Source organism: Podarcis erhardii (assembly GCF_964252035.2).
Source record: "Podarcis erhardii genome assembly, chromosome: 9".
Taxonomy (NCBI): domain Eukaryota; kingdom Metazoa; phylum Chordata; class Lepidosauria; order Squamata; family Lacertidae; genus Podarcis; species Podarcis erhardii.
Window position 1 is genome coordinate 78275637 of NC_138512.1, and position 23345 is coordinate 78298981.

The 23345-nt window shown below is 45.2% G+C and overlaps 1 protein-coding gene across 2 annotated transcripts in view; it reads right to left on the bottom strand.

Annotated features, from left to right (window-relative positions):
* Window positions 1–23345, bottom strand: part of LOC309350314 (uncharacterized protein) — an 80500-nt gene that overhangs the window by 570 nt on the left and 56585 nt on the right. The window contains exons 1-6 of one of the 2 annotated variants that reach the window (XM_081877234.1): window positions 16992–17092; window positions 12049–12273; window positions 7304–7411; window positions 5250–5336; window positions 1802–1962; window positions 387–490 (exon numbers count right to left, since the gene is read on the bottom strand). In XM_081877234.1, the coding sequence (XP_081733360.1) occupies window positions 387–490; window positions 1802–1962; window positions 5250–5336; window positions 7304–7411; window positions 12049–12271 (683 nt within the window). In that variant the 5' untranslated portion in view covers window positions 12272–12273; window positions 16992–17092. Of the gene's footprint in view, window positions 1–386; window positions 491–1801; window positions 1963–5249; window positions 5337–7303; window positions 7412–12048; window positions 12274–16991; window positions 17093–23345 lie in introns of those variants that run through there. The other variant, XM_081877235.1, reaches the window with a different exon arrangement.

The following is a 23345-nucleotide window of genomic DNA, read 5'->3' on the forward strand; positions in this document are numbered from 1 at the left end:
GGTACTGCCCCCCAACATAAATCCTGTCTATGCCCATGCTGTGGCAGGCAAGTGTACATTTCTTGTACACCTGATCTTTGTGTTATGTCCACTCGCTGTGGAGGAGCCATGTAGACTTTGAAGGAGACAGTAAAATGAGGGTCCTAGGGAGGTAATGCTCAGATCTCCCATCCACAACTCTCCCCAGCAAGGAACACTCTCTTTTGTGTCAATGAGGTCCTACAAATTCCAAAGGTAACTTCTCTCTTGCTGGGGCCTGAGCACTTAGGACCGGCACCCCAAATGAAGGGGACCCAAAGTTCTGCTACAGAGTTTGCAAGAAATGGTGCAGTTGTCTCAGACATGCAGAAGCATCACCTCCTGGGGGATGGTTTTTGTAGACTCACTGTGTTATTAATCTGGAGCCATCTGTCCACTCCCAGTTGCCTTCCTCACTTTCATCTGTAAGGCCAATCCAGGCAGGAGTGGTGAGTTGAGAAGTGATGTAGGTCTGCAGAAAGAGGGAAGTGGAATTCAGCATCATGGCAATAAAGAGATACGAGCATTCCTGGGCTTCCATATATCCTTTGCTCCATGATGTCTTTCATAATCCTTGACAAGTAAACCCACATTATGTGCTAAGCAATTAAATGGGCTCCATGACCTTCATGAACAATTCACACCACTTGCACATCCATCACCAAATCTCAGAATTGCCAAAAAATTAGGGAGAATGTAGGGTAGGCAAACTAAGGCCCAGGGGACGGATCCGGCCCAATCACCTTCTGCCAATCCTGCCAACGGACGGTCCAGGAATCAGCCTGTTTTTACATGAGTAGAATGCGTGCTTTTATTTAAAATGCATCTCTGGGTTATTTGTGGGGCATAGGAATTTGTTCATTATTTTTTTCCAAAATAGAGTCCGGCCCCCCACAAGGTCTGAGGGACAGTGGATCAGCCCCCTGCTGAAAAAGTTTGCTGACCCCTGTTCTCGGGTGCCCAAGCAATGAAGCCCCAGCATCACCTGCTGAGATTCACCATCACTTCATGTGCACAGTGGCGTAGCGTGGGGGTGCAGAGGGGGCGGGCTGCACCGGGCGCAACATCTGGGGGGGCGGTGCTAAAATCCAGTGCTAAAATCCACGGGTTAGGGGGCGCAAATTACTTGCCTTGCTCCGGGTGCTGACAACCCACGCTACGCCACTGCATGTGCAAATGGGATCGTGCTCAAAGTCACATTCTTTTGTGGTGACACATTTCAGGACAGGATCTCTGGCAGACCAGGGTTTGTGGTGTGTGGAGAGGAAGAAGGTACAGCAGTATTTGCAAGAGGTCCTGAAGTATTTGCATGTGACAGTTAAAAGACAGTCAGAAAAATACAGGCATTGGAGAAGATGCTAATAAACCCCAAACAGGAAGAGAGAAAGAAGAACAATATATATATTGTTCAGTATACATGAGGTAGAACAGTATCCCTGAAGAAGCATCACCACCCCCATCATCCAGTCTGGGCACTGAGGTCCTCCTCTGAGAATCTTCTGGCGGTTCCCTCCCTGTGAGAAGTGAAGCTACAGGGGACCAGGCAGAGGGCCTTCTTGGTAGTGGCGCCTGCCCTGTGGAATGCCCTCCCATCAGATGTCAAGGAAATAAACAACTATCTGACTTATAGAAGACATCTGAAAGCAGCCCTGTTAAGGGAAGTTTTTAATGTTTGGTATTTCATTGTTTTTAATATTCTGTTGGGAGCTGCCCAGAGTGGCAGGGGAATAAATTATTATTATTATTATTATTATTATTATTATTATTATTATTATTATATAACCTGTTCTTCATCAGTCAGGATGGAGGCCAAATGGGCATCTCTGGACATGCAGAAGTTCTCAGCATCATACCAGGTCTTTTTCCCTTTTGAAACGTAGTAGAGATTCTTCCCAAAAAGCTTCCAGCCACCAGAAGACTTTGCACCTTTCTTAAAGAGGTTTTCTAGGAGGAATTAATGCAAAGACTTTAACATACCCGGCACTGTGTTGCCGGACAGTTCTGGGATCTGGGGAAGAGTCATCCTCTCAGCCTGGCTTACCTCAAAACATTTTGCTTGGGGAATGGACTTGGTTGACCCAACACATGCTTTGAGCTTTTAGGAGGAAGGAAATGACCCCCAAGACAATAAACATTGTCTCAAAATGTTTCCATTGGAAAGGTTCAGGTGGGAAGATTTTGAGCAAACTTGAGGGGCACTTATAATCATTGTCTATGAGGCTGGTGATGGTCATAACCCAGGATATGGATTCAGAATCCTCAGCAATAGAAGACTCTATCCCAGAAAGAGTTTAAAGACTGGTGGAAACACATTCCCTAGAGCTCTTGTGTTGGGGAATTGCTGAAGAACCCTCTCCTGCGGCAGCAGTGATAAGAACACAGGCCCCATGGTTCCTTCATCACCTTGTAGTAATGAAATAAAAAGAACCATACCATATAAGGTTTTGACCTACTGAGCATGCTTGGACTGTGGTCAGACTATGCTCAGTAACTGGAATGAAATACTATACAGTCATACCTTGGATTACAGAAGCTTCAGGTTGCATTTTTTCGGGTTACAAACCTGCCGAAACCCAGAAGTACCGGAACAGGTTATTTCCGGGTTTCGGTGGTCGTGCATGCGCAGAAGCACTAAATTTTGCTTTGCACATGCGCAGAATCACTGAATCACAACCCATGTGTGCGCAAACGTGGCGCTGCAGGTTGCAAATGCTGCAAGTTGCAAATGTGGATCCTGCACGGATCACGTTCGCAACCCAAGCATCCACTGTACTGAGGTGAAATCTAATCCTGCAATAAAAGTCTAGCAGACCATGGGGAAGCTCCTTTGTTTAAAATGGTAGTCAGCACGCATGCTCACACTGTTTGTAATTTGGACTGCTCATAGGGAGACAGCTGTGGGGAGGGAAACTATTGGATAGGAAATTTAAACTTAATGGAATGTGTGGAATTTGTGCCAAATGTATAAAACTGTTTGGAACGCTTTGTCCGGGGCCAGTTAATTTGGGGAAACATCCCTGCTGGTCCTTTCTGCACAGAAATAAAATACAAATACGACTCCTTCGCCACCCACTGATTCATGTGATTTTGGGTATATCAACAAGACAGGGCAAGCTTTGATTGCAACAACCTGACCCAGTTCAGATTACTGAACACCACGACCTGCTCACTGGAAGCTTCTAGAATCCCATGTCTATCATCACGCTGTTTTCAGAGAAGGCACACTCCCAGTTTCAGCTGCTTGGCACTGACCAGGAGCCCTGCATTTCAAGGAACAGCCAGGAGCTCATTTTAAGTTTCTGGTGTTGTGTGTGACATCAGCTGTGAGGCAGGTGGAAGTTGTTTGTGGAAAATGACCTCATTGGGACCCATATCAGCCCTTATCAATGAAGACCTTTTTTATTTCAGCAGGCATCTTACTGATTTTAAAGCTAATTTTAACTATTTTTACCTCTATTGTATCAATATTATAACCTTTTTGTAGCCTGCTTAGAGACTACAGTGGATGCTTTATTTGAGATTCCTCGTGATCCCTTCCAACTCTACAGTTCTAAGCAGTATATATATTGTTGAAATAAACAGGCCTGTGGGTCAGAGGTTCCCTGCTACTGGTTTAGAGAATTTATGTCAAACCAAAACCTTGAATATTAAATAGACTCTAAAAGAGTTAGCCTGGCTGCTTGAGCTATATGATCTTTGGTGGCTGCATGTGAGACTAGCTGTAACCTTTGAACCACCTTGAAGGACAGCCCAAAGCTGTCAACTTACAGATTTGAAAATAAGGGACCAGCAGCCTTGAAAATAAGGGATCAGCAGCCAAAATAAGGGATTTTCCGGGCACAGGTACGTTCAACTTCTGAGCCCCTCCGAGCCAAAGGCAGAAAGCCCAGCCAGCAGCCAAACGAAGCCTCAAGCGGTGGTTCCCACAGCGCAGCAACCCAGCAAAGGGGATGCAGCAAGGAAAACCACCGTCACCTCTCCGCTGGGAAGCACTGAGCAAAGGCAGGCAGGCAACGTGGCCGATTTGATCGGTACAATGCATGCAAGCTCCACCCCCCCCAGTCATTCTTAGACTCCTTATTGGGTGAGCAACGCAGCCAAGCAACACAGTTGGAGCCTCCCTCCTCCCTGGCCAGCAGGGAGGGAGGGAGAGGAGCTGCTTCCTTTGAAACCTGGGAAATTTAAGGGACATCATCAATAAGGGACACGGCCCTGGGATAAGGGAGTTTCCCACCAAATAAGGGACGGTTGACAGCTATGGGACAGCCCCACATTGAACACATTGAAAATGTCTGTCCTGGAGGTTACTAGAGGGTGAACCATCCCCATCCTGCAACAACCAGACTCCACACCACTGAAGATATCTGAGCTTCTGGTAACAAGCTGGATTCTAATAGTATCTCGAGACTACAGACCTAATCCTTCCCAGGGGTGGAGGGGCAACAATTCAGAACAGGCTGCCTACTCTATTCCAAGACTGAGGAACTATCATTCCATAGCACCTTCATCTTGCCAAAATTCAACCTCCATTTACTGGTCGCTATCCATCTAGCCCATCACTGTCTTCAAACACTAATCAAGCGCATGCGCTGCTCCACCTGAATCAGATGACAAGGATAAATAGACATGGGTATCATCAGCACACCGGTAATACCATGACCCTAATCCCCTAAAGACCTCGCCCAACAGCCTCAAGATGTTAAGCACTGTTGTTTTCTGCTAGCTAACACATGAGTGTTTAACCTTAGATCAGGTGACAAAGGTATTTGGCTGAAAATCTCCATTTTGAAAGGGAGTTGCCTTTAGTCTTCATTTCCAGTTCTCTGAGGAAGTAGGGATGTTTAAATGTCTCTGCAGGAAAACAACTCCAGGCAAAATGGAGGCCGCAAGGAGAGAGACCTTTTTAAAAATAGTTCTGTTTGGAATTATATTTTATTTCTAAGATGCTTGGTCTGTGCTGCACAGCACAAGATATTGCATTGAATTATGTGGGTGTATCTTTGATGCTTTTGATCTGTTTTGAAGAAAGTTCTTCAAGTAAAGTTTTTGAATAATATCTAATGGGTCTGGGCAAAAAAGAGTCAGTTTTTATGCATCCAGTCACTTCAAACTGCACCCTGTTAATATCTGCAACATAACCCACAGTATCACAATTCAACTCGTCTAAGTTTGCTCGCCTGAATATTCCCAAAATGTGCCACGGCACCATATTGAGGGTTGAAGGCACTTACGGTACTTTACTTTCCGCTCGTTGTAGAGGTGTTCGGCATCTGCTATGTGCTGTGGCAGGTTCGTGACTTCTTCAGCTACCTTCATGGCTGAAAGCATCCCCAAACTTAGATGAGGGTTTCTTTTCTCCCACCCAACACTTCCATTTATTTAAATAACTGTCTCCCACCTTCCTATCTCACCCAAGGAAACAAACAAATCAAGTGTAAAAACTCCCCCAAAGCTAAAACAGTTGATAGCTTAAAGAACATTAGCAAAAACCCAAAATAGCCTCCGAAATCAAAATAAGGATCCCCATAGTGGATGGGTCAACCTAACCAGATGGGCGAGGTACAAATATAAAATTGTTTGTTTTGGTGGTGGTGGTTGTTTTTAAGGTGAACAAATAAGTTATTCAGCTGTTCTGAAGTCATAGACCAATCAGAATCATGTGTCAGAAGATGATACTTCAGATATTCACCTTACTCCCTATTAAGATCATTAGACAAAGACTAGGAAATATGATCGTGTGATTCCTACCCCCAAATATGAACAGAGTTTGCACTGATTTCACCTTGCTGTCTAAATATTACAGATACAATTTCTCTACCTAGACTATATCTGCATCTGCCCTGTTTCCATCCACAACATACAGAACTCTGAAGGAAAGGATGGTTATCCTCAAGAAGATAGTTCACTGCATCCACCAGTAATAAGCGCTAAGGATTACAATCCTGAAGCAGAGCCAAAGCACAAGAAGGAAGGAGCCAGTATACAGATGTAGAGCTCATCCACACATCCATGTGACTCGTGCCTAGAAAACACTGCTCTGAGTGTTTTTTCCCCTTGGGTCCAAGAAATTTTGCCTTTGGCCCACCGCTTTCCCCCAAGAAACCCTCTCTAGTGCTAAATCGGTACAAACTGTGCAATTGGTGCAATCTGGAGAACCAGATTGGTGTTTGCTCTGATTCAGTGGCAAACAGCCAGTTTCCCTTGGGGGGAAATGGCGAGGCAAGTGGAATTGTGGGTGAGCCCTCATTCAAAAGATCAGTATGAAGTAAGCAGCACACAAAACACTACCAAGCCATTCCACACATTCTAAATCTTAAATTAGCAATCCAAAAATTGAGAGAACAAGGTACAAGATCTACTACAGAAGCCACAAATAGAAAACTCATTCAAATTGTGTCCAAAAGGAAGATTCAGTCTTTAAAGTTCCTTTAGCCACGCTCCTGTAGATATCAACAAAGGTACGTTTGATCAAACGAAGCGTCAGCGATGTTACGCACGAGAGTTAGACAGGGTGCCAGCGTTTGTCATCTGTATCGCCCATGAAGAGTCTTGGGCTTCTTCAGTAAATTCTCTCTCACGGTTTTGATATATTTATAAACATTCAAGTCCATACGTTACATTCCTTCTTGGCTTAAGCTGCAAAATTTAGTTTCTTTCTTCAGGAAATTCTCCCTCAAGATTTTGGTGTATTTACATACATTCCACTTCATATGCTAAGTTCTTTCTTGACTTAAGCATTTATTCATTTGCTAAGCCAATGTATGTAAATGTATGTCTATAAATATATCAAAACCGTGAGAGAGAATTTACTGACGAAGCCCAAGACTCTTCATGGGCGAAACAGGTGACAAACGCCGGAATTTAAAGACTGACTTTTCCTTTTGGACACAATTTGAATGAGTTTTCTGTTTGTGGCTTCTGTAGTAGATCTTGTACCTCGTTCTCTCAATTTTTGGATTATTAATTTCATATTTAGAATGTAGAATGGTTTGGTAGTGTTTTTAGTGCTGCTTATGTGCTGCTTACTTCATACTGGTCTTACTACGAGAATTGGCAGCATAGGTTCACTTCTTCAGTACTCATTCAAAAGATGGCTTCCATATTTCCTATTGATGGAAGGTGAGATCCTAAGCTTCTTTTAGGTTTGTACTGGAAGTCTTGTGGCATAGTTCCCACACAGCCAGGTCAAGATGTTCAGTGTTCTTTGTAGGTTCTCTCTTGTTCTCTACCTTCTGTTGGGGCTTGGGGGGGGGCAGGAACAAATGATTATTGTCCTTCCACTTACGATTTTCAGTCATGAGTTCATTATTTCTTAGCCCAGTTGCCATTGCGGTCCTCAGTTTGTCCATTGGCTGATCAAGTGGGCTCTGCTTTTCTTTATTCATCTTATAAACTAAAGGCATTGAAACAAATACAGGTAATTTTAATGAGAAGCTGTTAAAAGCTTACACCTAAATAGCCTTTCCCCATCTCCCTGCATGCACACGTCCCCATAAATGTGTGAAGATATCTTCTTCAGAGTTTGCTTCGCTATGCCCAGGACTGCCTAAGTGAGGTTACAGGGAACCAGGCAGAGGGCCTTCTCAGTGGTGGCACCTGCCCTGTGGAACGCCCTCCCATCGAGGAAATAAACAACTATCTGACTTTTAGAAAACATCTGAACGCAGCCCTGTTTAGGGAAGTTTTAAATATTTGATGTTTATTGTGTTTTTAATATTCTGCTGGGAGCTGCCCAGAGTGGCTGGGGAAACCCAGCTAGATGGGTGGGATATAAATAATACATTATTGTTGTTGTTGTTGTTACATAGGGAGAAAGGTCTCAAACAGGGATCTTTACCCAATATCCTTTTAAACAGACCTTTTAATTAAATAAATAAATAGAATTTATATACTACGTGATTGTAACAAAACACTTTCGTGGTTTGCAAGAAATGTTAAGACTATCAATGAAAACAGTTCAAAACAAGTAAATTAAAACATATTTTTTAAAAAATTAAAATCAGCAGTAAGCCAAAAAGAAATCAAGACACATCAGCATCTATATTTGCCTAAACAAAAAATGTTGTAAGTGGGCATGGGCAGGGAATTCCAAAGTGCAGGTGCTGCCACACTAAAATAGTGATTTCTTACAAGTGTGGAAAGAGTATTGTTTAGCATAAGATTACCAGATTTTTTTTCAATGAATCTGGGGACTTTTTAAATAAATAAATAAATAAATACATACATACATACATACATACATACATACATGTTACATGTTCGGGATGTTGATGCTGCAGCGATGGCGGTGGCAGAGAGAAGGGAGGCTTCACACTGCCTTTCAGAGCATCTCCATCCCAACTCCTACTCACGTGCAAGCAGGAGGGGGCAGGGATCTCTCAGGCAGCACGATGCCTCCCTTCCCATCAGAGCAGCTCCAATCCCATTCCTACTTGCGTGCAAGCAGGAGGTGGTGGGGATCCTTCAGCTGGGAAGGGAGGCTTCCCGTTGCCTGACTGAGAGATCCCTGCCCCGCTCTTGCTTGCACGCAAGTAGGAGTTGAGAGGCTGCTCCGTTAGGCAGCATGAAGCCTCCCTTCACAGCTTAGTTGCTGGGGTCAGGGAAGGTGGAGGCAGCCCAGAAGCTGCATCTGAGAGCCCCTGGACCACCATCATATGGGAACTTCCAAGCAGCTCCTGAAGCCAGCCAGAGCCAACTGCTCCGGGCTGCTGAGACTGCCACCGCTGCATTTCCCGGGGACATCAGATGAAATCCGGGGACATTCTGGGGATGGAATTTGTCCGGGGACTTATTCACAAATCTGGGGACTGTCCACAGGAAACGGAAACGTCTCATAACCCTAGTTTAGCACCTGTGAAGTGTTAGTTCTGCCATTCAAAGCAGCAGAGTTGGCATATATTGGGTAAGATAATAATAATAATAATAATAATAATAATAATAATAATAATAGTAGTAGTAGTAGTAGTAGTATTTATACCCTACCCTCCCTGGCCAGAGCCAGGCTCAGGGGAGCTAACACAGTAAAATCACAATAAAAACATAATAGGGAAGGGGGAAAGAAACAATTTAAAATACGGGTTAAAATACAATTTAAAATGCAGCCTCATTTTAATAGTAGCCCATAGTTCAAAACCATAAGGGGAGGGAAACATAAGGGTCAGACTGAGTCCAAACCAGGCAGAACAGCCCTGTCTTGCAGGCCCTGCGGAAAGATGTCAAGTCCCGCAGGGCCCTAGTCTCTTGTGCCAGAGCGTTCCACCACATCGGGGCCAGTGCCCTAGTTGAGACCAATCTAACCACCTTGCAACTTGGGACCTCCAAAGTGTTGTCATTTGTGGACCTTAAGGTCCTCCGCAGGACATACCAAGAGAGACGGTCCCGTAGGTACGTGGGTCCGAGGCCGCATATCCCACCAGTCAACCCGTCCCAAGCTGTTAAGGGCTTTTCTTTCTTTTTTTCTTTTTTTTAATAATATTTATTAAGAGTTTCCAATTATAACAATATAAAAAAACAAAACATCCAAATTTAAGATCTTATTTTCCGTAACGTCTTTCCAGGACTTCCCCTCCCCTCCCCCTCTTATATTCCAATTCTTACAAATAAATTCAGCAATTTATTATCCCAAATTTTAACCTTATTATCATTAACCCAATTTAAAAATATTTTCCCATCTCCTAAGATCGACCTATTCCCTTCCGCACGTTCCCCCCTTTAATATACATAATAGATTAAAATATAATAAAATAAAATATGATTTTACACCCTTTGGATTCCAAATTTCCCTCCCCCTTTTCCTGGTTGCGTTCCCCATATTAATCAACATCTGATGTCTTCCTGGAGCTCCCACATTTATTTAAACCATAGTCCTTTACCAGTCTTCTTTAATTTTAAATGTCCAATCTTGGAAGGAGTCTATCTCAAAAAGGCCCATTTTTTTTCATCCAGATTTTTATATACTTGGGAGTAAAAACTCCAATTTTATTTCTTAAACCTTTCAAATCTGGATGTCCCAAATGTTCCCACTTCCAACTTTGTCCAATTCTTATTATTCTTGTTGTTCTTGTTAATCTCTCTCCTCTTTCTTTTCCTGTTTTCCTGCACAAATGTTCTAATTCCAAAAGCTTCTAAATTCCACTGCAGAGGCTCTGTTATTCAGGAACGAAACATGATGCCAAGTCCCTTCCATTTTTCAATAGATAAGTCTATTGTCTACTTTAGTGTGTAAACCTCTGTAGCCAAAATAGTGTTCCATTTCTGCAGTTTCCCAGGAGATAAAAAGTTCTGTCAAATTAGATGCCAACAACTTGTAATATCCCTCGGCTCCTCTAGGTGGATTGTAGTAACTCAGTTCCCTTCCAGATCACGTCCACCAGTCAAAGCAACTTATTATTCCTTGTTTTAAACATTTTGTATCCAATTTGTAACAAATATAACCGGCAAAGTCCTCGTAACAAAGTTCTCATTTTTGTTCTTCTGCTTTGACAGCTCTTTGACAGCTGTCAAAACCTCTCCTTGTCTTCTCCCGGCGCTCTAACTAAAATGCTCCCAGGTTCCGGGGGGGGGGTTGCTTTTTGATTAAATTCCACTTTTCTCCTCCAGCTCAATCTTATAGTTTTCCATCGCGAAATTTCATAACTTTATCAAAATAGGGTTGCGCTCAATCTTAGATGTTAAGTCCTTTACTTTAGCTCCTCTACAACGGGGGGGGGGCTGACTTCCTTTTTACGCCTCCCCCACTCGTTCCGAATTCTTTAAAAATTTCTCGCCTTTTTTAATCCAAGTTCCGATTACTCACGGGTTATGCTTTTAAGTCCAAATTTCCAATAGAAGAAGTCAGCGCTCTCCGTCGAATGGCATGCGGCTTCGCTCGGCAGGGGAAGCGGAGGACTCAAAGCACCACCACCCCCCCCGTCACCCGTTCCGTAGCCTTTAAAAAGGCTCCTTCGCAGGTCGGGGGGGGGCTCAAAAGGTGCCAGCCGAGTCACCATGTCCATGGGTTTCAGCGCCCATGGTTTTTAAGGGTCCCCGCGTCGCCGGCGCGGTAGGACCCAGCCCCTGCCGAGCAGGCTCCCTCCGGAGCTCGGAGGGAGCCCGCCATTCGGCGATGGCGCCAACCCGGAAGTCCCTGTTAAGGGCTTTTCATACCATAAGGAAAACTTTGCACTTGGTGGGTGAAACTAGGCTTCTTTCACCTGGATCAAAGACCCAGTTTAGTATACAGAGAGAGTGAGTCTGGGAGCCTCAATGGCACCCATCTGAAGGCTTCACCCAGGGCAAAAAACCTGCCTAGCCCCTCGCCCCTATAGCTACATCTCTGCACCTGGCATGGTAACAACACAGCAAACAGTGCAAATCTCTGAGCAGAGGTGTTACATGCCAACAGGACTCACTCCTATCAGCAAGTGCCACTACAGTGTTCCGAACTCACTGCAGTTTCCGGATCAAACACAAGGGAAGCCCCTACCTGCAGGCAGCTTTACCTGCAGCAATTACATGTTTATTGCCCTCTTAGAAGACAAAGTCCAGCAACTGGAGGAACGTGTAGCTACGCTCCAAAGAATTAGAGAGCTGGAGCTCTTCTTGGAAGCAACAGAGAACACCGTCTCCACCAAGGAGGAGCTGCAGAGGCACAGGGCAGAGAGGCGGAGGGAACTAAGTTCTCACAGGAGGAGTGCTCGCCTTAAGGCCAGTAGAGGCGAGTCACCTGTGGACCGGGACCGCCCTATGCCTCGGGGCAGATAAAAGCCAGCCAGCTCAGTCCCAGGTTGCGGGAGCAACATCGTTGGTAACCTGTTCCTGCCGGCACCCTGACCTGCTCTCCTGAGTTCCTGACCATGCCCAACTCCTCGCTTTGGACCTCGCTTCACCCCTGATGGACAACCTCCTTACCCTTGACCTAGGACCGGACTTAGACCACGCTGCACGGTAACCCCCCCGGGACCAGCACACATACCAATATACAGCACAAGGTAAAGTCAACAAGAACACAGGCAGTGCAGATTGGTCAAGAGGTGATTTGAGTGAACTTACAGAGGAAAGCCGTGGTGACCAAGACACAAAAGCAGATGAAGGCGAAAATCCCGAGAAATATCCATCCAACCTTGAGAGGAATTCGCCAGCGTGGTTTCGGTTTGGTCGGAGGAGCAGCACCGGGTTTCCCTTTGGCCGCCGCTGCCGCCGCTGCTCCTGCTGGTGGCGCTGCTCCTGCTGCTGGTGGTGTTGGTGCCGCCGCCGCTGCCGGCTTGGGGGCCATGGCTCAAATGACAAGAGGAAACACCCATGAAGACAATGGCTCAAAGGACAAGTTCACCATCAGGCCTCTAACATTGAATTCAATTTATTATGTCGGTCACAGACCAGTTCCAGCCCACATACAATATCAAGGAAGTCATAAAACAGAATAGGGATACATTTGAATTTGCAATTAGGTATAACAGGTACACTACAGATGTAGCAACAGTTAAAAAATATATAAATTAAAACTTAGTCACTAACATATCACCTAAAATTATCATTTAAGGCCTGGCCTTAATCATTATGGTTGCACAGCTTGTTCCCTAAGTTTTATGGCAAACACACAGAATTTGGCTACCCTTAACTTGATCTTAACGTGATGATGCGGGTGGTGCTGTGGGTTAAACCACAGAGCCTAGGACTTGCTGATCAGAAGGTCAGCGGTTCGAATCCCCGCGACGGGGTGAGCTCCCGTTGCTCGGTCCCTGCTCCTGCCAACCTAGCAGTTTGAAAGCCCGTCAAAGTGCAAGTAGATAAATAGGTACCTCTCCAGCAGGAAGGTAAACGGCATTTCCGAGCGCTGCTCTGGTTCGCCAGAAGTGGCTTAGTCATGCTGGCCACATGATCCGGAAGCTGTACGCCAGCTCCCTCGGCCAATAAAGCGAGATGAACGCCGCAACCCGAGTCGGTCACGACTGGACCTAATGGTCAGGGGTCCCTTTACCTTTACCTTTTAACATGATCTCAGGATCCTTGTCCTCTACCAGGGATTTTAGACACTGAAGTTCGGATTCATCTGGAGATTTTTGCATAGCAGGGGTAATAAATACCGAGCGTATATCCCCGTAGAAACGGCAGCGTAACAAGGCATGAGAGACAGTTTCTACCTCCATCAAGCTGCAGGGGCAGACTCGTTCCAAGGCCTCTAACATCTCCCCATTTGCCAATTTTGTCATAGTACCAAAGACCCAACAGGTAGCAGGAAGCACTAGCACACTGTGATTGCTAAGCATCAGCCCATTGCACTGTTATTTGTGGCTGATGCAGCGTCTAATTCTGGGGATTCGGCGATTCAAAGAGGTGGGGTGGAATCTTAGGAGGAAACTCAGAAGTTTGTAAAAATTACACGTGGCATGTAGATAGTAGGCAGAGAAATGTTCTTCCTCTCCCCTAACACTAGAACCAATGGGCATCCAATGAAGCTGAGTGTTGGAAGATTCGGGAGAAACAAAAGGACTGTGGAACTCCCTGCCACAGGAGGCAGCAACGGCCACCAACTTGGACGGCTTTAAAAGAAGGGTTAATCCAATTCACGGAGGAGAGGGCTACCGACAGCTACTGGCCACAATGGCTACACTCCACCTCCACAGGTTGAGGCAGCAGTGTTTCTGAATACCAGCTGCTGGAATCCAGAGGAGGGGAGAGGGCTTTTGCGCTCATGTCATGCTCCTTGGTTTGCCCCTGTGAGAACAGGACGCTGGACTAGATGGGCCCTTGGCCTGATCCTGCAGGCTCTTCTTATGGTCTGATCAGCAGACACCCTCAGAAGGTGGTGGACTCTCCTTCCTTGGAGGTTTTTAAGCAGAGGTTGGGTGTCCGTCACAGATGCTTCATATGAGATTCCTGCAGTGCAGGGGGTTGGACTAGATGATCCTTGTGGTCCCTTCCAGCTCTACAATTCTATGGTTCTATTACATTCAGGTGATCAGAAACATCTTCAAAGCTGAGAAAGAGCAGCTGCTAATAGCTTTTAACCATAGAATCATAGAATCATAGAGTTGGAAGAGACCACAAGGGCCATCGAGTCCAACCCCCTGCCAAGCAGGAAACACCATCAGAGCACTCCTGACATATGGTTGTCAAGCCTCTGCTTAAAGACCTCCAAAGAAGGAGACTCCAACATACTCCTTGGCAGCAAATTCCACTGTCGAACAGCTCTTACTGTCAGGAAGTTCTTCCTAATGTTTAGGTGGAATCTTCTTTCTTGTAGTTTGGAGCCATTGCTCTGTGTCCGCTTCTCTGGAGCAGCAGAAAACAACCTTTCTCCCTCCTCTATGTGACATCCTTTTATATATTTGAACATGGCTATCATATCACCCCTTAACCTCCTCTTCTCCAGGCTAACCATTTTTTTTAAGCTCTCAGATAAAATTGTTCATTATGGAAAGAAAAGAAGGAAGTAATTTAAGCTCCATCAACAGGAGGCTAATAATAATAATAATAATAATAATAATAATAATAATAATAATAATAATTTATTATTTATACCCTGCCCATCCGGCTGGGTTTCCCCAGCCACTCTGGGTGGCTTCCAACAGAATATTAAAATACAATAACCTATTAAACATTAAAGCTTTCCTAAACAGGGCAGAGACATCACCTTGCCAACAAAGGTCCATATACTTAAAGCAATGGTTTTCCCAGTAGTGATGTATGGAAGTGAGAGCTGGACCATAAAGAAGGCTGATCATCGAAGAATGGATGCTTTTGAATTATGGTGCTGGAGGAGACTCTTGAGAGTCCCATGGACTGCAAGAAGATCCAACCTCTCCATTCTGAAGGAAATCAGCCCTGAGTGCTCACTGGAAGGACAGATCCTGAAGCTGAGGCTCCAAGACTTTGGCCACCTCCTGAGAAGAGAAGACTCCCTGGGAAAGACCCTGATGTTGGGAAAGATGGAGGGCACAAGGAGAAGGGGATGACAGAGGACGAGATGGTGGGACCATGTTCTTGAAGCTACCAGCATGAGTTTGACCAAACTGCGGGAGGCAGTGAAAGACAGGAGTGCCTGGTGTGCTCTGGTTCATGGGGTGACGAAGACGACTAAACAACAACAAAACAGGGCTGCCTTCAGATGTCTTCTAAAAGTCTGGTAGTTGTTTTTCTCTTTGACATCTGATGGGAGGGCATTCCACAGGGCGGGTGCCACCACCAAGAAGGCCCCCTGCCTGGTTCCCTGTAACTTGGCTTCTCGCAGTGAGGGAACCGCCAGAAGGATCTCAGCGCTGGACCTCAGTGTCCGGGCAGAATGATGGGGGTGGAGATGCTCCTTCAGGTATCCTGGAACAAGGTTGTTTAGGGCTTTAAAGGTCAGCACCAACACTTTGAATTGGTGGCTAAGGTTACCGAGGGCCTTCTGGCGGTTCCCTCATTGCGAGAAGTGAGATTACAGGGAACCAGACAGAGGGCCTCCTTGGTTGTGGCGCCCGCCCTGTGGAATGCCCTCCCTTCAGATGTGAAGGAAATAAGCAGCTATCTTCTCTTTAAAAGACATCTGAAGGCAGCCCTGTTTAGGAAAGTTTTTAATATTTAACGCTGTATTGTTTTTAACACTTGAGTGGAAGCCGCCCAGAGTGGCTGGGGAGACTCAGCCAGATGGGTGGGGTATAAATATATTATTATTATTATTATTATTATTATTATTATTATTATTATTATTAACTATTCAGGAATTACCCGTGTGTATCTACCCAACACTGAATACCCTCCTGCAGCACAAGGACCTAAGAAGAGGCTGCTGGATCAGACCAATGACCCATCTAGCACAGCATCCTGTTCTCACGGTGGCCAACCAGATGCCCTGGGAAACCCACAAGCAGGATTCGAACTCAATAACAGCTCTCCCCTCCTGCGGTTTCCAGCCACTGACATTCAGAAGCATTGCTGTCTCTGACTAGCATAGTCATCCTGGCTAGCAGCCATCAATAGCCCTCCTCCTCCATGAATTTTGCTAATTCTCTTTTGAGACCATCAAGGTTGCTGGCTATCACTGGCCCCTTTAGGAATGAGTACCATAGCTTAATAATAATAATAATAATAATATTTTTTATTTATATCCCGTCCTCCCCAGCCGAAGCCGGGCTCAGGGCGGCTAACAACAATAAAACAATAAAACATTCTAAAAACATTTCATTATAAAAATTAATTAAAATCATCCTTTTTTTTTTTTACTGGCAGTTCAAATAAGTTGATATGCTGATCTCAGTCAGTGAACATATTCATGCTAAAATCTGAAATTTTCAAGGCACTTATGGACTCCATGACTAGATGAAAACCAGGACAAATGACAGTGAAACTGTATATAATATAAAAATAACCTTTTGCTTACAATTTACAAAATGTATTACAATCTTCATCTCTACTATCCTGTAATTGTGGATGTGCGCCCAACCTTTTTTTTTTTATGAAAACTATTTACTAAAACATTAGGGCAAATAATTTACAAGGTACACAAAAAAATTAGGTCATGGAGAGATTTCTTACACCTTCTGTTAATACTTTATGATTGCAGCTTTATCAAATTATATACCTGCTTGCCCTGTACATATACAAAATAAAGTGTACATGGTAATCAAACGCTAGCAAAAAAGTCCATAAGCTCAATTTGTCAAAGGTTTCACCTACACACTGTGTGAAGTTTTAACTACACACTGTGAGAAGAGCTTTGCCTCTTCGGGGATTCTGGTGCTGCGTTCAAGGCCCAATAAGCAGCGGGAACCACCAGCATTTAGTGGCCACCAAGCATGGCGCTGCATCAAATTAAGGCAAGTCTGTTGTGATGCAAAGGAGGCAAAGGTTAGGAGGAAACTCAGAAATATCTGGAGGAGGTGGGAAAGAAGGAACGGTCACCTAACAGATTTAAACTATCTTTTAAATTTTCAAATAAAAATATTCACTGTGAAAAGGGAACAGTTTAAGCTCCATTAATGGGAGGTTGAGGTTAAAAATTCAAGGATTACCTAAGAAGATCTTCCCAACATTGGATAATCTGCTGTAGTGTCGAGGCAACTACTGTACCTCCTGATTCTGGTTCCCTTTAGGATTCCCTTCAAGGATTTCACTTGCTCTTCTTCGAGTCTGATTCTCTTGAACCCTACGCTATTTCTGCTCTATATTTCCCATGGATTCTTATGCCTCCCTCCCACGGCCTTATACTCGCTTCCTTTGTCCTCCCAGGATGGTCCAAGCAGCAGCCCTGTGACACAAGCCGCTTGCTGATTGGCTGCCTGCCCTGCCTTGCTGATTGGCTGCCTGCCACCATTCACCATCACAAGCACACCTGTGGCTGAAAGGTAAGGCAGATTGTGATGGCGCTGGGCCTGTGAGGCAGCAGTCTTTGACATCCCAGGTCAATCCAAGTGGGGCAAGACCCTTGTGGCTAAAGAAAGGTCCTTCACTGGCTCTGTGAGCCTAGCTGTCTCCCACCTTCAGAATCTCCTAGAGGGAGAAATTTGACCCAGCACTATTCCTAGAATGCCACTACTACTATCAGCCACTGTGTGGTTTTATTTTAATACATTAAACTATGTACATGTGTGTGTTGAAAGAGGAATGCTTTCAAAACTTTTAGGAATAATGGGAAGGCTTCTTGGTGACTACGAGGGCACTATCCAATCTGTCCTGTCTGCCGCTGGCTTTTGCTGGACAGCTCTGAGCCAAGTTATTATTTATACCCCACCCATCCGGCTGCGTTTCCCCAGCCACTCTGGGCGGCTCCAACAAAATATTAAAAATACAATAAAGCATCAAACATTAAAAACTTCCTTAAACAGGGCTGCCTTCAGGCATCTTCTAAAAGTCAGATAGTTTATTTCCTTGACATATGATGGGAGAGTTTTCCACAGGGTGGGTGCCACTACCGAGAAGGCCACTACTGAGATTAATATTGACATGGCATTTTTCTCTTACCACTGAAGAACCACCTCCTACACTTTGGGTGAGGACTAAGACAAACCAGGGCAGAAAGCAGAGCCCAAGAAGCCACGGGCTACATCATTTCTCATTTGGTATTTAAGCTCTGCAATATTAGAGCTTTGTAACCTTCAAAGTGATACAGATTTCATACTCTCCAAGTGTCCCAGTTTTCCAGGGACAGTCCTGGAATTACGAAAACTGTCCTGGCATCTGGTTTGATCCTGGAATGTCCCTATTTTCCCTGTGTAGGGATATCGCGGAGTGGGCAGTGGGGTCCGGAGGGAGCACACTCCCCACCAGCAGGCAGTCACAGTCTGCCTGCACGCGTGACCCTGGGGTGCAGGGCACATCCCCCCCCCCAGACAAGCCACAGCTGTCTGTACATCGTTCCCTCTGTCTGACCTTTTGCGGTCTCAGCAGTCTGCGGTGTCCTGTCTGTAACCTTTGTCTCTGATACCTTTTGTCTCCTTCGTCATACACTGTGCAAGGGGAAAATGACGCGGTGGAAACAGGTGCCAAAATAACTTTGTACTACCCCTCGATCTCGGGACGGAAGATATGTAAAGGTCACAGCCCAAAATGTATTTGCCTGGCTTGCATATTTGTCTCAATAAAAGGAGGCTCTGCAGGGCTAGCGGGCAACTAGCTTTGTAGCACCCTGCTCGTGGTTAACGCTTAGCTGGAATGAAATATTCAACGCAGCAATAGAGAAATTAAAATAATAATTTATTTGTCAGACAAATAAATAATAGGCACAGTGGTATATGGTTACCAAAGCTCTGCCTGCCCTCCAGCCCTGATGGCCAGCACTTATATTTCCTCAGCCCAGCCCCCTTGCTCCTCCTTTGGCTGCCTCTGTCCAATCAGCCTGGTTGAAATTCCTATTGGCTGTTTGCTAGAACCAATCATAAAAGATACACCCATTTCCTATTACCTTTTATGGGAGACAAAGAGCTATATTTCCTTCTATATCCATAAATGGCAGACAAGTAGCCATATATCTTACATTTGCCTCGACAAGACACCTTAATTACCAGATCACCTTTTGCCCCTGTTGCCCCTGCATTCCAAAACAAATGGCTAAAACAGATGGCTCGTGGTATCTAAACAGAGATCTTGGGTTCAAATTCTCACACACCATCAATGAAATAAGAATCTAACATTTCTTACTTTCTAAATCCTTTGCATAATTACATTAAGCCAACAAATTTCATACATAACATAGATAGCTTTTTAGAAGAAAAGGCCTTTTCAAAAGTAAAAAGGAACTCAGTAAAAACAGCTTCAAAGAAGCCTCTTCCGTTCTCACCCCCCTTTCCCAGCCAGCTGCTTTTCCCATTAGCTCTTTGCCCTTTAACTTTAGGAAAATATGGCTAGAGTCTGATAGGAGGCACATGGTATTATTTTCTGTTAAACAATAAATCTTACTATTTACCAACTCTTAATTAGTGTTTTTGCAGCTTGATTGTATTCTGTAATATGTAGGGTCAGTATAACCTTTGCTCCCAGCCTGTAATTCCCTTTTACAACTTTGAGAAACTTGTCTCCTGCTACTGCTATAAATCAGGGGGGGGGGCCTTTTCAGGAGGATAAACAACTGCCAAAGTACTTAGCCAGCTGCTTTCTGCCTGGCATGAAACATACAAACATTTGCAAATATATCTTTAAGCTCATTTTAAAATACAGGCCTTGATCAGATGCCTCAGCTTCAGCTCACCTGTGCGCAGCTCACTGATGATCACCCCCAGTCTTGTGCCTTCACTTCACCCTGCCAGTACTGCCGCCACTGAGCTCAGAGAGGAGGATGAGCTGGCACTTGTCCCAAGCGGTGGAGGCAAGGCAACATCCCATTACCTCTCCATGACCTCTCCATGGCCGCCGCAGCCAGCCTCCTCTTTCGGCAGCTCATAGAGGTGGCTGAAGGGCAGGCGGGGAAGGAAAGGGGCTGCCACCAATGAGGCCCAGCACCGCATGACATGCTGGTTCTGAAGGGCAGGCAGAGGGCAGGGCCGCCCTGTTGAGATGCTGCCAGGGAGACGGGGGCATCAGGCAGGCCCCCAGCTGGCTCCAGCCACCGGCTGGCAGCCGGGCGATCTCCAGGTCATGGAACAGCATCAATCAATCAGCAACTCAAGCCTCAGTAGCCTTCTAAAGCTACCGAGCACGTTAATTAGCAGAGTGAATAAATCTCTACAATAGAAGTGGCGGACAGAGTCATGTGTAAGCATATTTGCAGCATTTATTCAGCATAGTTCAGGAACAAAGGAAAAAACATGTTTGCTTCCCTTCGTGTCCAGCAAAACGGCAATGCAAAAGCAATATACAAAATGGAAGTTCCCAGCAGAACTGTGCTGGAAGTAAACAGGCATGTGACACACAACAGTCATGCCTGTTCCTTTTAAGGTGGAACGGAACTATATCCTAACACGCCCCAGGTGGGGAGAAAGGAGGAGTGGAACACTGTTACCCTACAAAGGAGGGTCTTGGTTTCACCGGTTCTTCAAGCCAAAAGAAAACAGACAGCACGTGGAAATAATTAAACTTTATTCGGTGGTCCAGAGGATTTCTCCAAAACATTCAAGGCACCTTCATAACATTTTCTATGAATGATGACCTTGTACGCAGGCCTTCCTAATGATATGATTGGTTATCTGAATTCATGAACAGCTTATGGGCCCTTCAAGTTAACTTTCAATTGGATGTTCCAACCACGGAACTGTTTTTTTACCTTGGGAATCACCTATCTTACCCAGGTGTCATCACCCTCGAGCTGATTCCAGCCAGTCTTTTAATTGGCAAAATAAATAAGTGTTATCTAAGTTGGCTGTTATGAGGGTCTGCATGACATCTCTGCTTCTTGCTAAGGGTGTTGTTAGGAAAGGCTAGGCAGAAAATATGCAGAGATAAGCGTACACCTTGCGTCTGCAACTCATGAATAGCGTATTTCTGAAGAGCAGAAGGGAGAAAGAATTTCTAAGCAGAAAAGGAGACTAAGAGCCTATATTATTGGGGGGGCAGGGGAAAAGGACAGAGTGCAAGGAATCTTGATTTAAAAAAATAAATAAATTAAATTCAGTGTCCAGTCTTGCCCCTTTCTAAAATGTATTTATTGGTGTATGTTTTCTTTTTGTAAATCTACCAAAGAATAAAATAAAATCAGAATTAAGGGTTTCTCAGGACAGTGGAGGGCATTGTGCTGTGTGACGTTGGTGTGGTGGTGGTAAACGGACCCTTCTTCAGATAGGAAATGCTCTGAGGGAGAGGGACCAAAAATGAGGGAGGGGAGAGAGGATGATCAGTCAGAAGGTGGACTGAGAACTCGGGGAGGGGGGCAGAAGCACAGATGCCAAAGGGACAGCTGCAGGGCAGAGGAGAGACGGGGGGAACACAGAGACTCAGATGCCCATTTGCTCATCACATGGTCCCATCTTGGGAGGGGACGAGTGGGTGGGTGGGTGGGTGGGTGGAAGGGGTCTCACTCCCAGAAGTATATGCTCATTTGCGCAGCCCCCGTGTTTCCTGTTGCGCTGCTCATTTGCTCTCACCATTGTAATTCAAGCCTTCCGTTTCCAATTGCAGTGTTCTGAGTCTATATTTGGACCTTATATTTGGTGCTTTTGTTTTTGCTATTTATTTTGCATTTTTTTGTTTTGAAGCTTTTTCAGTTAATTTGTTTTTGTGACTGTGTGGATTCCAGTTCAGCTAATTGATTGATTGATTGATTGATTGATTGTGTGACTGTGTAAATGGATAAAAGCCCCCCATCCAAACAATGACTATCCTCAGTGCAGGTAAGAATTTTTTTTTTATCCTCTACAATACTGTTTTATTTATTTTATAGTACAGTACATTGATTATTGCTTTCATTTTATGGATGAATGGTATCGTTAGATAGTAAAATTCATAGAATCATAGAATCATAGAGATGGAAGAGACCACAAGGGCCATCGAGTCCAACCCCCTGCCAAGCAGGAAACACCATCAGAGCACTCCTGACATATGGTTGTCAAGCCTCTGCTTAAAGACCTCCAAAGAAGGAGACTCCACCACACTCCTTGGCAGCAAATTCCACTGTCGAACAGCTCTTACTGTCAGGAAGTTCTTCCTAATGTTTAGGTGGAATCTTCTTTCTTGTAGTTTGGAACCATTGCTCCGTGTCTGCTTCTCTGGAGCAGCAGAAAACAACCTTTCTCCCTCCTCTATGTGACATCCTTTTATATATTTGAACATGGCTATCATATCACCCCTTAACCTCCTCTTCTCCAGGCTAAACATGCCCAGCTCCCTTAGCCGTTCTTCATAAGGCATCGTTTCCAGGCCTTTGACCATTTTCATGTTAAATTGCTGTTTTAGGGGTTGTTTTTAAAAGTCTGGAATAGATTAATCTGTTTTGCATTACTTTCTATGGGAAAGCGCACCTTGGTTTTGGAACGCTTTGATTTTGGAACAGACTTCCGGAACGGATTAAGTTTGGTACCACTGTATACTTATGCCAGATACTTTCACTCTAGCCTGTGAAAACAAGGAAGACCTGAATTTCCCCATGGAACAATGTGTTCTTGCCTCTTTGCATTGTGGGAAATACTCCATGATTCCCCTAGCCTGAGATCATGTAGGCAGGTAGCCATCAGGGGAAGTTCCTGAATCTGCCATTGTTTGCTCAGGTGGGCATCCCGATTGTCTTCATGAAATGCAAATGCTTTGTGTAAAACTGTCTGGAGCCACGTGAAACTTGCTAAGTCCACTCACCCCCCCCTTGGTGCGGTGGCATTGCTGGATGGAAGAGGTTTCACTGGGTCCCCGACTCTGGAATTCAAACGGCAGTGCCCTTCCTGATACTCGGAGGGGTATTTGCCCCCGCCGCCAATCAGGAGCTGGATCTCAGCGTGCACCCTGCATTGGTGAAGGGGGATGAAGGCTGGGATGTGGGCAGAGCCAGGGGTGGAGCCAACGGTGGGCTTCCCTCGGATCCACCCCTGCCCATTTAAGCAGCCCACACCTGGGGCATGTCCTGTTTGTTCCTGCGCTGGGTTTTCTCCCCATCCTACCCACCCACGGTTTACACTGATAGGCAATGACTTTGCTGTGGCTACGGTGGTCGCCGTTCTTACTGGGCCGGGTAGGAATTTGCCCACCAGGTTTTGCCTACCTCATAGCAATTTGTCACAACTGGTTGAGCATTGGGGCAATCCCTTGTGTTGGACGGAGGGAAGGTTGTAGCCCCTGCCTGCCACTCCAAACACTGGGGTATCCCATTAAAGGGATCCAGGGGGAGTGGCCATGTCCGAGTGCCCAGAGAGGCCAAAGACGAAGGCACTCCCCCAGACAGCGGTCCCTGTGGGGGTCACCCTATTTGATGTAAGTTTTAGGAACTCCCACATGGATTGACCACACATCAC